Below are 16762 nucleotides of genomic sequence, written 5' to 3'. Positions count from 1 at the left end.
CGGAGGGCAGGCGACAGGCCGAAGGTGCGGTTTAGTAGGACACGTGGTTTGCAGTCATGTGGGGCATTGCAGGTCCTCCTGGTCCGCTATTCTGAGCAACGGCGTGCAGGTGATGGTCGGGGCAGGGCAGATAGACCAGGTGCCTCTGCCTAGGTGGAGGGGGGGGGATCTCATTGTCCCATGTTATGCTTCCCCGTGGCAGCCAGTGGCACAGGAGGGGAAGGCTAAGCTAGTTAGCAGCTATTATGAGTAAGCACTTTATTAATGTGTATGGTGTTGGTTGTAGAAATGATAATTTATTTATTTTCTTAATGCATCTTTTGCTATCCAATGTTGGTGAGAGTTGTCATTCTGCGCCTTTCCCACTTCTCTTTTCACCCTCCTCCTTCCCTTCCTTTCCTACTCTCTTCCTTCCTTCTCCCTTTTTTTTTTTTCTTAGTTGTAGTCCTACTTCTATTATTCTGAAGTGTCCCGGTTTTATGTTCTCAAGATCTGGTCACACTGGAGATCGGGCAAGGGCCCCTGTAGCTCCTTATAAATGATGAGGCAGGACATCCCATTGCCCCTCTGTTTGGCGACCCCGTATCTTCCAGTACCTCTCGGGTTGGAAAGAGGTGGTTCCGGTGGAGGCTCTGGTCAGGCGACGTCCTCTTTGGCCGCCATTTTAAAGTCAGGCACGGGGCCGGCGGTGGCAGGAAACATGGGGCTCTAATGAAGAGGCTTTGTTTACTGGAGTAGTCGGGGCTGCAGCTTGGTGGTGCCCAAATAAGAGTCAGTAACTCACGGGGTGGAAGAAAAGCGGCTACGGAGTAGGCTCCGGTCAGGCGACGTCCTCTTTAGCCGCCATTTTTAGGCCAGGCGCTGGGTCGGCAGCGTTGGGAATCCTGGAGCTCCGGTGGAAGAGTTTTTTGACTTCCAGTGGTGGTCGGGGCTGGAGCTTGGCGCCCTCATAACTGTCAAAACCTCAGAGGGAGGAAGCCGCGGCTCTGGGGGAGGCTCCGGTCAGGCGATGTCTTCAAATGCCGCCATTTTGCAGACAGGCGCGGAGGGCAGCGTCGGCGGAGAATCCCTGGGCTCCGGTGCAGGAACTTAAGTCTTCCAAGCTGGTCGGGACTCTAATGCTCAAGTTGCCTCGTGCTGGCGTTGCTGGTGAATCCGGTAGCGGTCGGCTGCACTGCGGGTGAGTGTCCTGGGGTCGCAAGGAGGGCAGCGGAGCGCCGATCACCATTGAGCGTGATCAGGCGGCAGGTCTCTGCTTTCCTGTAGCGGGACAGGCTGCACTTTTCCGTCACAGATTCCGGTTGCGTTCCTGGTGCTGGGCAGCGCTGGGGGGGCTTATTATTACAATGTTTTGACCAGGGCCTGCTTGTTTTTAGGTCTCGCCTACGCATCGCGCATGCGCTGCATAGGAGGAGACCTTTAGCCATCGGTCCCCTTTTTCACCCATAACCTTGCACGCGTTCCATTGCCTTCAAAGGCAAGGCATGCATGTGTGGCGATTCACTTGCAGGAGCGAGCGCCGCCATATGGTAGCAATTATCGCTCCCGCAAGTGAATCGCACAGGACCCCTCCTCCCCCACTGCTGCCACGCGAGGCGCGCGCGCTCCTCCCCCCCCTGCTGCCGCGCAAGCTTGTGCTTGTTAATATATACTGCTATCCAAACTGTACACCTTGGAAACTTCCTGCTTCCTTCCTCCACAGTTGTCTCCCACTCCTGCGCTGCCTAACATGTTAAATCTCTCTGAACGTGAGCTATTCCGTCACTGCCGGTCCCTTTGCCCCGCGATCACCATTTTACTGAGCTGATGCGCTGGTATTGTGCACTTTTATTTTACTGTAAAAAGGGGACTGGCAGTCACTCAAATACTGGTAACCAATGAGGTAGGAATAGACATATTCCAGTATTGGCGGGAAAGAATGATGGCCCTGAATTGGTTGAAATAACTGTTGTGCTGTGATTGGCTAGTGGTGTTTGTTTATCGGTTGCTCATTGGTTATGTTGCTCCGCAGACTGTAACTAGGATTGAGTAGAGAGGATGTTTGGGGATACCACGCAAGAGCAATCTTTACAGTACCTGTTGTATTTATGGCCCAGGATTTTGCTGCTGCACATCTTGCTTTCTGTGATTTGACTCTTCGCTATATGATTTTGCCTGTCTGTCTACCATTCTTGTTTGAGGCAGCTAGAAGACCCCTGTGAATCTTATGAACGTACCGGATATTAGTGAGTATGTTCGATTTTGTCTGGCCTGCACCAGAATGTCAGCAGCTCCCACCCTAAACTTTTAGGGGACTGAGTATCCCTAAACTCGTATAAATGTGATTCCCACCCCCCATTGTACGTTTTGGTGAAAGCCTGCATAATAGGCAGTGCTGGAAATGAAAAATATATATTGCAGGAACCCATAAATTGGGGATCAGTTCCTGGCAGCGAAACGGTGGTGGTGTTACAAGGGTGGGAGTAATTGAAATGCATTTATATATACATTTACTTATTTTCAAAGTTTTATATAGCGCGAACAAGATCCTTACCGATATCAGATTTCTTTACATAAAATGAAATGGGGACAAAAAGAATACTTAACCAGGCAATTTGTGCAAATAGCGAACAATGCAAGGTAACAAAAAATTTGAAAATATATATATATATATTTTACCGGTCGCAACGAGGACAAATGTGACATGAAAAATGTTATGGCCTACTTATTTGGTCACAAAGAGGCTGCATGCAGGGGCGTAGATTGGTCAGTAGGATGGGGGATATTCAGATTTGCCAGCAATCACGGTGGCATATAATGTTAAAATACATCATACGAAAAGCTGTGTGCATGAGAGTGATCTAGGGGAAAGTGAAAAGGGAGAAATGATTTGCAAAATAACTAGAATTTTTTTACGATTTTCAAAACAGCGTGCGTGCGCTTTTGTCTGTGTGCAAGTAAAATTCCTGATGAAATCCGACAGACCTCTCATCATACCCGACTGAAAGTACCTGTATCCAACTATTTATAAAAAAATACACTGATTAGGTGGGTGTAACACCCCAAACACGCCCGCCCCCTAAACCTACGCCCCTGCCTGTGTGTTCCATTATCATGCAGGGTTCAAGCCAACACTGTAAAGATGTTTGTGTGTGCAGCAGTTTTTAGGAGGTAATAGGTAAATCTTCTGTAGAGATCTGCATTTTGTCTACTCAGACTCATAAAATAGTATAAAGTGTTCATACGCCTTCTGCAAAGTGTAACATGCAGGTCGTAGATTTGTATTTAATTAGATAGGTAAGTTGGTTACTGCTGTTAACACAGATATTCTTTTGATTCAGTTCATAAGTTGTAGTCCTTCTAATATAGCGAATTGAGCTGTGTACCGGGATCAAGGAACTGCATGTGACCTGCAAGGCACAGGTTTACAACCCTAATATTTTTTCTCCATTTCTCATTATTGTAAGGTTACTAAAATTGATCCATTGGTTAATAGTAAAATACATAAGTACTACTTAATTTTCTTTAATGTAATTATGCATACAGGCAAATGCATCTGGCAGTCTTGCAGTGCATGGATATCTCCTACAAACTAGGGTTGAACAACATAAAAAATGTGATTCCAAATCCTAGTTTCCTTAAAGTACTTGTGAAGTGATAACAAGGTATGTGCCTCTGTTTCAATCTCTTGTATTCGCATCTAAGTATTAAGCTGCAGGTAGCGCTCAGCGAGTATGCTAATCATACAAAAGGAACATGGTTTGTCCTTTAAATCAGGCCTTTATTTTGGGCTTAGCTGGACATAAAAATAAGAAACCTGATTCTCTGTCTGTTGGTTGTTGCTCCGAAAGGAAAGCAGACAACTTGTGGTGGCTGCTGAATGTGTTCTGGTGAGGCTCACAGGACATATTCAGCATATTTTACTGGGGCCAATCAGATCCTGCTCAGTAATGCCTACTGGATCTGATATCCTTCTGGATGCCCTCATTTTCTGCATTTCTGGTAGGGATCTAAAATACGGCTGAAAGTATCAGATATGCAATAGTGGCAGACTGACAGCTTTTTTGAAGATTTCCTAACCATAGTAACTTTGCAATGGGGTGAAATGTCATTTTATGCTGCTGGGTGTAGGTAGGGTTTTGTCAAGAACAGCATTGTCATTGTTAAAAAAAAAAATAATGCCAGAGATCAGCATTGGTCAATCATATGTGTAGTAAGTGGGTCAAGGACCTTTGTGTGGGTCTTTACAGCTGGAGATAGTAACAGTCCGTCGTGCTTGCTAAGACTGAAGTAGGCGAACCCTATTGGAGCACAGTTTTGTCTAGTGATAGAAAACTGGCAATAGACAGGTTAGTCTGTCCGGTATCTCCCTTGGTGGTGGGCTTGCTTGGTGGGCAGTATATTTTGTATATTATGTTTTATTGATGAAAATTAATTGATAGAGCCCACATAGGTCAATAAGCAACCTGAGAATCTGAAGAGATATTCGAAGAATTAATTTTTTTATTTTAACGTTCTAGTTGAGATGCCAAGATTTTTTAAAACTGCGGACAGGATCTTTTGGACAGCAGTTATTTTCAGCATCACATATCTACTTACTACTGAATCCATTTTAGTTCATGGCCAAATTGGCTAGCATATCTAAATTAATGGTTTCACCAGAATGTTTCCATACAATAACACTGCAACAGACAATGTATCCCGTGGAATTGAATTGGCATTTGTTTAGCGCATGGCTACCTGGGAGCATCCCAGCGCTGAAATCGCAACTAGAAGACAGATACCCTAGGGAAAAAGACAGATGTTTAGTTGTTTTTGGAACTTCATGTGATTTGGTTCCCTATGAAGGTTCAACGGAAGGGGCATTCCAGAGTCTGGATGCATTAAGTGAAAAAAGCCGTCCGTCACTTTTGGCTTTCTTAATCCTAGGGATCACAGCAAGGTGAAGATCATCTGAGCAAAGTTTCATGTTTACCCTGTCGGGGCGAATCATGGCTTTGTTGTTGGGGGGGGGTCCACGCCCGTCCAGCAACTTATGGGCTATGCAGAGAGTCTTAAAGTTGATTCTCTCCTGGACCAGGAGCCAGTGGAGGGAGTGTAGTGCGGGTCCTGCTGAGCATCGATAGGGGGTCTCGGTAAGTAGCCTCGCTGCACAATCTGCAGTTTCGCGGTCACTGAGTTCGGGGCGCCCAAATAAAGGGCATTTCCGTAATCTATCCTCGACAAAATTAGAGCCTGGATCAGTAGTTTTTTTTTATTGGAATGGTAGAAGAGGGAGGATTTTGCGGATCATTCTCAGCAGGCCATAGCATGTAGCAACAGTCTTCCTGGCCTGCACTATGAAGGTAAGGTCCTGGTCTAGCCAAATTCCCAGACTTTTAACCTCTGTCTTGGGAACCGGCACAGGACACATAGAGGGAGGCCATATGGTGCTTGGAGGCAGACTTCGAGAATTACCAAGGATCATGAGCTCGGTCTTTTTTCCATTGAATTTCAAGTGGGAAAGACTCATCCATTTGACGACTTCCTCTATGCAGGAATGGAAGTCATTAGTCTGCCGGTTGGGATGGTCCAGTGCTAAGACCAACTGTGTGTCGTTGGCGTATGTCACCATATGAATCCTAAAGGGGGTTAGTGCCATGTGGGGCCATGTAAACATTAACAAGCATTGACATAGCCAATATGTCTCGCTTTTGGGACCTTCTAAGTATTTAGTTTTGCAGCACAATATCCTTGGTGCAACAACATCAGCTGTTACATGGCTAATCATTGTACCTTATAAGTGTTTAGCCATGCAACAGTTGATGTTGTTGCACCAAGGATATTGCGCTGCATAACTAAATACTTATTAGGTCCCAAAAGCGAGCCCCATTGGCTATGCCAATGCTTGTTCCCATATGCTGCCAATCCCTGCATTCACAACTTCCCTCTCCCTCCATTTATTATTTGCATGTTTAATTTGTTTTTCTTTTTTGCAAGGGGCTGGTAGCTGAATACTGTCACTGGTCTGTTCACTGTTTTCCCATTTGCTGCTGCCCCATTCAGTTTACTTCCACCTCCCCTCCCTCTTTTTATTTAAATTATTTTGTGAGTACCCAGCAACTATGCATTTCCCCTCGGGTGATCGCAACTTCTTCCATTATGTGGCATCCCTATGCATACTTTAATTTTTAATCTGCAATGCTGAGATGTCTGTCTACAACTTTTAAATGGCGATTAGAGAATAAAGTAAATACAAATTACAAGATGGCAGACTCATGTGTGCTTTTGCACAGTGAACCTCTAGGATTAATTTTCTTGTTCTTCCTTTTTGTATTTTTATTTTAAGTAAAAGAAACATGTTTCAAGATGACCATCGTGCATTTGTATACGTTTCAGTGTGAGACCTATTGTCTTTGCCAATGCCTGATCGTATTGCCTGTGTTGTTGGTAATGGAGCAACTGGTGTATCAGGACAAGCGTGGCACAAACTGATTCATTACTACTTTTATTGTATTTGAAAAATAAGAATTGGAAAAAATACATGTATTTTACCTTACAAGTGTGATACATTTGGCTACATTTAACGTAAATTAAATATGTTACATGTTTTATTATACACGTAGCTGAAATCGGATGTACCTAATATTTGTGTTATAAATAAATTAGTAAACTAGTGGTTCTTTATGAATTTACATGTTCAAATTATTTCCTAAACACACACAGACACACACGCATGCACACACACATATATTCACAATCTGTTTGTCCCATTTTGCCCTTGGGAAATAAAATCTTTCTATAATATGGACACTAGTAAAACCAGTAGCCACCATACCATATTTTTTTTGTTGCTCAGCTGTAATGTTTCACTGTTGTGTCCACAGGTATTTTGAATATGTGAAATGGTCATACGACTCACTCACATCGCAAGATACAGTTGAATGCATGGACCCGATTAACAAATAACACCAAAAAAACTATACCTTTACACATGCTCTTAGAATAGGGTGTAGATTTATGAGTTCAGGCTAATCACAAAACTTTTCATTACTGTGTCTGGAAAGATGTTGGAAAGCTGTGCCAGTCGCACTACTGGTAAATCATGTCACTCCCAAATCTTTGTTTCTTCTTGGTGAAACATTTTTCCCTGTGGTGAAATCACTTTCCCTACTATTCCTTGATATTTGGGGTTGATCCTTTCTCATTCACAGCCTGGAAAGAGATGTAATCCTGCCTTAGAATGGTGTGAGTCTTTGTCCATTTCCACAGTGAGAAAGGGTCAGCGTCAGGCCTGTGAGCAGCCATAAACTGATGTATTTACGGGCTTTCCACAAAGTTTTGAGTCAAACCGAAACTTGACACCCACTTCCCATCCATTGCCTGCGATTTACTCTCGAGTAACATTAAGCTGACGCAATATGCAGTAATAAATGGATTTGTGACTGCTAGGTTACCTTTCATGAATGCATAGCAATTGCAAATCCAGCTATTTATGACCGTCAAGTAATTAAATGACAAAGTGAGTTTGTGAAACTTGCCCTGTGTAAATGAAGGTGATGCAGCTCTGTGCTGCAGAGGCAATAGAGATCATGGTCTTGGACTGCCGGCCACCTCCCCCCTTAACACACTGACTGAATTACCCAATTCAACCAGTCAACACATGGGGGTCTTTGGAAGTCAGGGGGTACAGGGCCCCCCCCTGGCCGTATTTATTAAAATATAAAAACAAATCAAAAATTTTAATAAAATAAAAATTTCTGACAATTATTAAAATGCACATTTCAGAACATTAGATTGACATCCGTTTCGACATGGTATGATGGGCTAACCTTAACAAATATCTAGTACAGCGTGTTTCCTAACCGAATCTAAACATCCTGAAAATTAAACTGCATTCTAATAATAAAGTCGTACGGCAAGGTCGCCAACCGGTGTCAGATCCTTTTACAGCTGCGCTCTCACGTTCGAGATGCGCATGCGCAACCCAGGGCACGTTTCGCCCACGTGCGCTCCCTGAACTCCATTTAACCATAACAGGAGGGCCCAGACACTCGCGCACCTTAGTGACGTCATAGTGTTGTGAGGGGTGGCTACCAGCCTGAGGAAAGCGTAGACTCCCTCCCCCGCACCCTTTAAAATACGGGATATCATATCCTGCCCCTGAAGTTCTGAGAGAGACCAATGGCCCCTCCCGCGGGCGGCCCCTTTCGTGAATGGGTCCGCCCCCCCCGTAAGGACCTTAAAATGCTGCTCACCGATTAATGACCTTACCGCCAGACACACATAATAAATACGACATTGCTATACTAAAAGGGAAAAAAGGCCTAAGGAGAAATTTGTTAATACACAGCAAAGCACAACACATATACATATACAGATATTCCTGTAAGCGGAAAAAAGGCCTAAGGAGAAAATTAGTTATAATATCGCAGCAATGCACAAAACATTTACATCTGCTCAACCTTCCAGTAAACGGGAAAAAAGGCCTACTGGATCAAGCATCCTATTCCTATAATCCGGCACATTGCCAAACATTATACCTACCATTGGCCGGCCCCAAGGTCTGCTAAAAAAGGGGATGGAGGGCGGGGAAAATTACACAGCCCCATGGTGGGGCGAGGAGCGAGCCTGGGAGCGCGGGCACAAAGAGGCCGCTTCCCGCGCTCCCCAGGCTTTTAACCCTTTCGCCGCCGCGACCCCGCCCCCTCACCCCGGAAGTGCACAATTACTTCCGGGGCGAGGGCGCGGGGCAAGCGACCCCGAAAGGAACGGGGTGTGGGAGGGGCCGGGCCCCGCCATGCTTGCGTGGGGGCCGATTGGCCCCCCCTTCTCTTGAACCCGCTTTTCATTTCCATTTGCTCTGGTGTTTTCTGCTTTCTTTCATAACGTTTGTTCCATTGCCAATACCAGTACTGCTTTCAGACTGCCAGCACTAAATGTCTATTTCTCTCCGCAGATTACAGTACCAGCGAACAAAAACAGGCTTGTAAGAAACATGAGCTGTATGTGAGCTTTCGTGATTTGGGCTGGCAGGTACGAGTGCGAATTGATATTGTTTCAACTTCCCTTACACCTCCATGTGTTTCGTTTTCTCCTTGTCCTCTGTCATGTTAACTACTCTTATCGTATGAAACACAATGGTTTAGATCTTCATGCCTCTGACGCGGCCACAGCTCTCCTCACGGTCCCACACAATAAGATTTATAACCTTGCTAGATGCATGTTTGTTAGTCAGCCAAGTTAGGTCGACATGAATACCTGATTCATCATCTCAGCTCGACCATAGTCGGGCTCTTAGCCACAAGTCTGTAAGCTTCCGGATTCACACCGTAGCACGTGCCCTCATGATTTACGCCTTTTTTCGAAGTCTTCGGTTCCGTTTCTTTGCAATATTCGTCTCCATAAAGTAGCTTGCAGCCTGATTCATCATTCTCCCGTTTTGCGAGCCCCTAATAGCGATTCATAGCGAATCGCTATTAAGGACTCGCAAAACGGTATTCATGTAGGAATTGCTAAATAAATAGCGATTCCTACACATTCCTTATTTGCGAGTAGCAAATTGCTAATCGCAAATAAGGAATAACTGCCAGATTCATCAAAGACCCGTTTTGCGAGTCTTTAATAGCGATTCATAAGGAATCGCTATTAAGGACTTGCAAAACGGGATTCATGTAGGAATTGCAAAAAATATTGCGATTCCTACATGTTCCTTATTTGCAATTAGCAAATTGCTAATCGCAAATAAGGAATAACTACAGGCCCATAGGAATGAATGGGAAGTTATTCCTTATTTGCGATTAGCAATTTGCTAATCGCAAATAAGGATGCGATTTCAAGGGTGCAGGGGTGTCCAAAGGACACCCTGTAGCACACCTGAAATGTGAATTTACACTGATGTTGTGCACACACATGTCCAAAGGACATGTGTGTGTGTAACATGCAACTTAGAAAAATGCATTTAAATGCATTTTTCTAAGTTTTGCTATTTACCACGAGGTTTGACTTCGTGGTAAATAGCGGTCCTAAATTGCCAATTCGCAATTTTTAAATGTTTCATGAATAGCATTGAAGGAATCTCTAATAGAGATTCCTTAAATGCTAATCCTCGCAAATTTGCGAATTCTTCATTAGCGATTTTTGCATTTGGGATGATGAATCCCAAATGCAAAAATTGCACTCGCAAAGGGCCATCTGGCCCTTTTGCGAGCGCATTTTGCTTGATGAATCTGGCTGTAACTCCCCATTCATTCCTATGGGCCTTTTGGCCCATAGGAATGAATGGGGAGTATTCCTTATTTGCGATTAGCAATTTGCTACTCGCAAATAAGATAGCGATTTAAAGGGTGCCAGGGGTGTCCAAAGGACACCCTGTAGCACCCCTTAAATGCAAATTGAAACTGGTGTTGTGCACACACATGTCCAAAGGACATGTGTGTGTGCAACATGCAACTTAGAAAAATGCTTTTAAAAGCATTTTTCTAAGTTTTTGCTATTTACCGAGAGGTCTGACCTCTCGGTAAATAGCGGCCCGAAATTGCGAATTAGCAATTTTAAAATGGTTGATGAATTGCATTTAAGGAATCTCAAATAGAGATTCCTTAAATGTAATTCCTCGCAATTTAGCGAATTAGCAATTACCGAATTTTGCATTTGGGATGATGAATCCCAAATGCAAAAATTACGCTCGCAATGGGCCAGATTCTCAGAATCTGGCCCTTTGCGAGCGCAATTCGGCTTGATGAATCAGGCTGTTGGAGTTTTGTTAAGGATAGCCACGAAAATGTATCCCCATTTTAACAGGCACGTTATCTTTACATTCCATGGCTGAGAAATATTATATTGATGTGGTAGGGCAGACTTAGCAGGAACCCCAGGTGTCACTCATTGGGTGTCAGCCTCACGCTTCGGAGTACAGTTTCAACTCTTGGCCGGTCTCAATGCCCCGGAGAGTTTCACAGTTACCTCACCCTTTGGCTTTAGGCCCCAACATCTAAATCCTGCACAGTCGTAGATGGTGACTGCTTTATACTGATGGAAGACACGACTCTGGAGAGACACTCGGCAGCACCGTGTCTGCAAATGGCGAGACAAAGGGTCACGCTGGACAGATCTTTATGTGGTGAGGCGTCTCACTGAGGATTTAGAATGGGAGTTTATGCGTGACCGTCCTGGATATCAGATACTTGAACTATTTCCAGCCCATACCCTGCATATGATTTATTTTGTTGCACATGTGGTGAATGAAAGGCTCATACCCTAGCACAAATCATATCAGGGTGCTAGGTTGAAAAGGAAAAGCTTGAGGAAATTCTTATTAGATTAGAAATGTCATGGCCCCTTTGTGTTCCATGTTGCTTTTAGCCCTAATTAGCCACACATTGACAAAGTCAGTAAACACAGCACACTGAATGATTATTTCCAATTTTCTCTGATTCGTCCAAGTGAAATGTACATGGGAAATGGTTCGAAATAGGCCTGACTTTGATTTATACTCATGTAAATGATACCAGCACACATTTGATATCTGCACAGAAGTCGAAACGACTGCTCGTTTCCCACGACGGAAAAGCTAAAATAATATTTTCTGTGAAGAAAGGCAAACACGAAGAAATTGGTTTGCATAAGATAATGTCGCACTCTCAAAGGTTTTCTGTTGAACAGTTCTAATTGCTTGCACATTGGCTTCTCACTGGCACGCACAATGAGGCATCAATGCAAAGCTGCTAGTTTGAATTTTTGGATTAGTTGCCTCTTTTCCAGACAAGCCAAAGGTTATGATATGAAAGTATACAGAAGCCAAGCTTCAATCACTAGCAGTTAGTTAGGAAAACAACAAGTTCTACTGGAACCGTTTTCTTAGAGCAAAACGCCTTTCTCAATGAAACTATCTATTGTGAAATAAGGCCACCATACCAAGTACACACCCCTGCCCCTGATCTGCACAATATATTTTAAAAATAATGTGCATAATTTATAAAATGGAAGTCAAGCTTATGTTCATCACCTTCAATGTATATTGAATGAAGTGAATGTTTAATGGGGTTGTTTTGCGTGCTCTACAAAAACGTATTTACATTTCACTTTCAGGATCCCTGTGTCTGCAAATCAGATTATATTCATGTGCACTGGTGCCTGCCAGCTTTGCGCAGCCAATACCTTTGCAACACCCACCTAGCTCAAAAATGTCACTTAAAGGCTAACTGGTACAACAGGGACAATAGTTACTTGTATCTTAACTACACATCATGATATTTCACTAGTGGCAGTGCAAATGGCAGAACATTGTTCAGCATACTTGCTCATTTATGTAATATCGTAAATGTATTGCTTTGTCACAAGACAAAAAAGTGAACATATTTTCACCATCATTTGAAACATAACTATTATTCAACACAGAACAGCTGTAATCTTTGATGCACTGTGTGAGTGAGTAAGTGGAAGGTTGGTGAAGGGAAGTGGTCACAAAGCAAATACACTCGGCTTGTCTTCTACGCAAAGGTCAACAATGGCACTAGTGTCTCCAGCGCTTCATGGGTACATTACATTATGATTCAAATCTGAAAGTGATAATCTAATAATTTCTTAATGTAGTTTTTTTCCTTCACATTTGTCCTTGAGATGAAATGAGAAACTGCACCTTTCAAAAGACAAACTATGAAAAGGCAATCACATAATACTGTGGTTAATACAAATCATAAACTGTTCTGTATTCAACATGGTCACAGCTACCTATTATGATTTTTTTCAACTCCATTTTAGAGGATCCGACTGTGTACAACTCTAAACCTTGCTTGGCACTGAGGAAGGGCCTCCTTCATGGGAATTATGTTCTCTGAGACGAAGTCTTCAAACCTACGTTAAGCCCCTCACTAAGGCGCAATACCTCCGAACCACAACCACACTGTACCATTGATTTCGTGTCCTGTCTTTCCATTAGACTGCTGGCTCTGGCAGCAGGCATTGAGACACCAGAACTCGACAGCAAGAAGTTATTATAGTGAGCAGCTACGTTATTTATTACAGATGACTAGAGATGTTACAATACACCTGTAGTAAGGGAATTCAAAACACTTTGTAAGAAATGCAGGCTCCCTTATATAATGCTACAGCTATTAGTGAAATAGACATTGTACATTGCTCTTTATCCGAGTGTAATATTATTTCTGCACCATACAGGACCTTTTGTAGAAATGAATTTGTACAATTACTTTACATGTGCCTGCCAACTCGACCTTTTATGTGCAGTTTAGAATTAAGACAATTGGCAGCTACTACCAAGCTGTGCTGTATTTCTCTTGCCCACTCAGACTGTGATGAGGCAGTCAGAGACTAATCGCTTGCCACCTCAAATTCTGCCTCTCAGACGCCTTTCACCTGCCACCTGGCAAGTGAATATAAGTGCATGTGTCTGGTCACCTTGTCTGCAAGCATATTTCAGTGGGTGCTTTGCCCCCTTGTAAGCCCATTCTACCCTAGATTGCAATGTATTATCCATCCCTAGAGATGCCTAAACCCTGCTGTCATAGGAAGGATGGGTGGCCACAAGTGGTCATTTTCTAATGCACAAATGCAGCAGTAGCCTCATCCAGTGCACTGGTGCACTAAAATGTGTGGTGCCATTTTTAGGTCTTGCCTTCGACAGCACAGCCTGCGCTGTCTGTTGCCAGATAATTGTAATCTTACAGTGGGCTTTAAGTCCTTCTATTGTTTATCATTGGTTGGCCTTATTGCATCACTATCCCATCATAAGATTGTCCCTCCTCTGGAGCATTGTCACAATACTGTTTCCTTACACTGCTTTTTACACAGCTAATTTTTTGATGCTACTTCTTTAATGTGTCTCCCTCCTACACATCCCTGCCCACATCTCTTTGTTGCTGTGTGTCACCGTATGCTCCTCTGCACCCCCAGCTCTGTTTGGTTGTGACAACTCGGGAAGCCTAGAGGCTGAGATAATCTACCTCAAGATCTGAGCAAAGGCGCCCCTTTCAACAGCTCGGATGAAAGGAAGAGCAAACGTCGGAGATGGAGGAAGGTAGGCAGACCGAAGGCAGAAGAATCACTACCCACCGCATGTGTCAGGGGACACCAAGCCCTGAAGGAGGAGGAACACGTACAACAGGGAACACAAGGAAGCCCCGATGTGGGGGTGTCCCCGAGTACAGGGGGGCCAAGGACAAGACCTATTACTGGTGTTCCAGCTGAAGCTCAGACACCCCCTCTGCCACCGCACTGTGCCAGGTTTTCCCTGGCAGTCATCAAAAGTCCAAAATTAACAAAGTAGACAACAAGCCAGAACCAGAACCACGAGCATCAACCCACACAACCCTCAAAACCATGCAGAAATACACTCGGAAGCCCCGCAGAAATACACACAGAAGTATTAGGCACATTTAAATGTGCAGCGCCTGCCAAGACCCCCTCAATAAAACACCCGGACCAAGACTTGCCCACACAGGGCTCTCCCGGGCTTGCACACCCTCGGCGCCCATTGCCACATACCCCACCGCTCCATAAAAAACTCTTGCTCTCATCCGCCTCCCGAGCCTCGACAGGAGACCGTATCCAACAAGGCTACTCACACCGCAAGACCCAACGCAGACAGGCTCGGGGAAACAACCAACACTCACCGAAACACGACGCGAGACCACGACGAGCCAAAACAGCGTCCGGGTAGCACCGCTCATCGAGGTCAAGGGGGGGGGAGGGTCTTTCCACGCGGCCGACCAGCGTCAAAGAGGGTGCCAGGCCCGCGACCCCAGGCCTTATACCCTCGGCCCCCGCCCTTCCCCCGCCGGAAGTGACATCACTGGGGACCCTCCAGGTCCCCGAGAATAGACCGCCCATAGGGGTCTTTGCCACCATTGGCTTCTCTGCCTCCGTCTCTGTGTTGCTCTGTCTCACCGTGTGCTTCTGTGCTCACCCTCACCTCCTGGCCTCTGTGTTGCTGTTTCTTGCCATGCGCTTCTCTGCCCTTTCCATGTTGTTTCCCTCCCATGTGTTGCTTCCCCATCTTCGTATTTCTCTATCACAGCATGTGCTTCTGTGCTCCCTTCCTGTTGCTTGTCTTGCCTTGAGCTGCTCTGCTTTTTCTGTATTGTTTCCCTACCCCATGTTGCTTCTCCAGGCCTGTATACCCCATTTTGCTTCCCCAACTACCCAGAACCCCCATTTGGCTCCCACCTCCTTGCCCAGCCTTTTGTATTTCTTTATAGTTACCGATCACTTGAATCAGTTTCTCGAAATAAAAATAAAAGTGCCTTTGTCATTTTGCAGGTGCACATATGTGTAGTGCGTGTGCCTACCCAATACTGTAGTCCTCTGCATCAAAAATTATTGTTTACATTCTTTATTCATGGTACACAGCACCTGGGATGGTGTTCAGCATTGTAAAAACCCATTGGGAAAGCCAAACTGTCCCAAAGGCTTGACCCATTAGATTTGGTCCCTTGTGCCTTTAAATCAGACCATTGACAACAAGACATTTGAGTTTATGTTGTAGGAAAACTATCGTTTCTGCATGGCCACACAGATTTTATTTATTTTTCTGGACCCTATATTTTTACTGGGAATACAACTCAATGCATTTTGCCCCTCCTAACCGGTAGTAAAGCAGCCGTGCTCCTCCGTAAACCATGATTACATTGTCTTATTGTTGATTAGCACATTTAACCTGCCTGTAAGTTCCTGCAATATGATGTAAAAAGTGCATCCAGTGCCTGGAACTAATACCACTAGGAGACTACAACACCTATTGTTCCATCAACTATAGTGGCAGTTCAAACATGGCTTCAGGTCTACCCTTTTGCAGTGTACTGTAAACCTGCAGTGTGACCCATTAAAAAGAACCCTTTTTGACATGTAAAAACATCCCTTTAAATATTACTATTTATCTCGGCCCTGGGACTGCTATATGTCTTAAAGTGGACAGGGGACAACTCCTACATGCTGGTCTACCCCCCAACCTCTCAAAAACCGCCGCTAAATCCTTCAAGCACGCCACCCTAAAAAGCCATCCTGGGACGCTGATATCTGACCTGCGCTTCAACGCAGACAATGGCATTTGCATAAATGACCTTATCTTCTTTTCCAGAAGAACAGCCGTCTGGCGCAAAACCTTGGCACACCTTCTTAACGTTCGCTCTACCAGAAATATCCCTTATGGCACCAAACTCACAATTGCTCCCTCTTCTACCCGACGAGCGGACCTCACCATCACCCTGTAGGAGAGTAGGGTCTGCTTCCTATGGTCACCCCCACTTTTTGCCCTGATTCACTGGTTTTTTGACTCTAGTGTGGCTGTGGGCTTGCTAATCAGACCCACAGCCCAGCTGTTCTCTCTCTAAATTCATACCATACTAGGTACATATCCAATTGGGTATTGGGTCACCTTTGTGAGCCCCTGTATAGTGTACCATAGGTACCCAGGGAATAGGTGCATCCAAGGCCTACCAGGGGCTGCAGCATGTATTATGCCACCCCTGGCTGGCCACCCAAACTGACAAAACTGGATGATCAGTCAGCTGGGGCAAGGTCGTGTAATCACCCCTTGCTTAGGTATAGTATTCCTATATCTACCATTATATATAGACAGATATATACCTATAAGTCACTCCTATGGCAAGCCTTAACAATCCTGGAGGCAGAGTGCTTGGTTTTATGTGAGATGGTGCTCTAGCACGAGCTGAGCCTGTCTGCAGCTTTCGGAACCATGTCCTTATAGCTGTTCTCTGATATAGCCATACCATATACTCTTAAGTAGAGAAGTGTGGTTCACCGATTAGAGCGGCAGACCCTGAGG

At 44.6% G+C, this 16762-nt stretch overlaps 1 protein-coding gene across 1 annotated transcript in view; it reads left to right on the top strand.

The window, feature by feature from the left end:
- The window catches only part of BMP5 (bone morphogenetic protein 5), a 788226-nt gene that overhangs the window by 723876 nt on the left and 47588 nt on the right, over positions 1-16762 (top strand). Inside the window, exon 5 of the mRNA XM_078647972.1 lies at positions 8918-8994. Coding sequence (XP_078504098.1) covers positions 8918-8994 — 77 coding nt within the window. The remainder of the gene's footprint in view (positions 1-8917; positions 8995-16762) is intronic.

The sequence above is a fragment of the Lissotriton helveticus genome, chromosome 6, assembly GCF_964261635.1.
Source record: "Lissotriton helveticus chromosome 6, aLisHel1.1, whole genome shotgun sequence".
NCBI classification, from domain to species: domain Eukaryota; kingdom Metazoa; phylum Chordata; class Amphibia; order Caudata; family Salamandridae; genus Lissotriton; species Lissotriton helveticus.
This window is presented reverse-complemented; position numbering and strand designations above follow the sequence as displayed.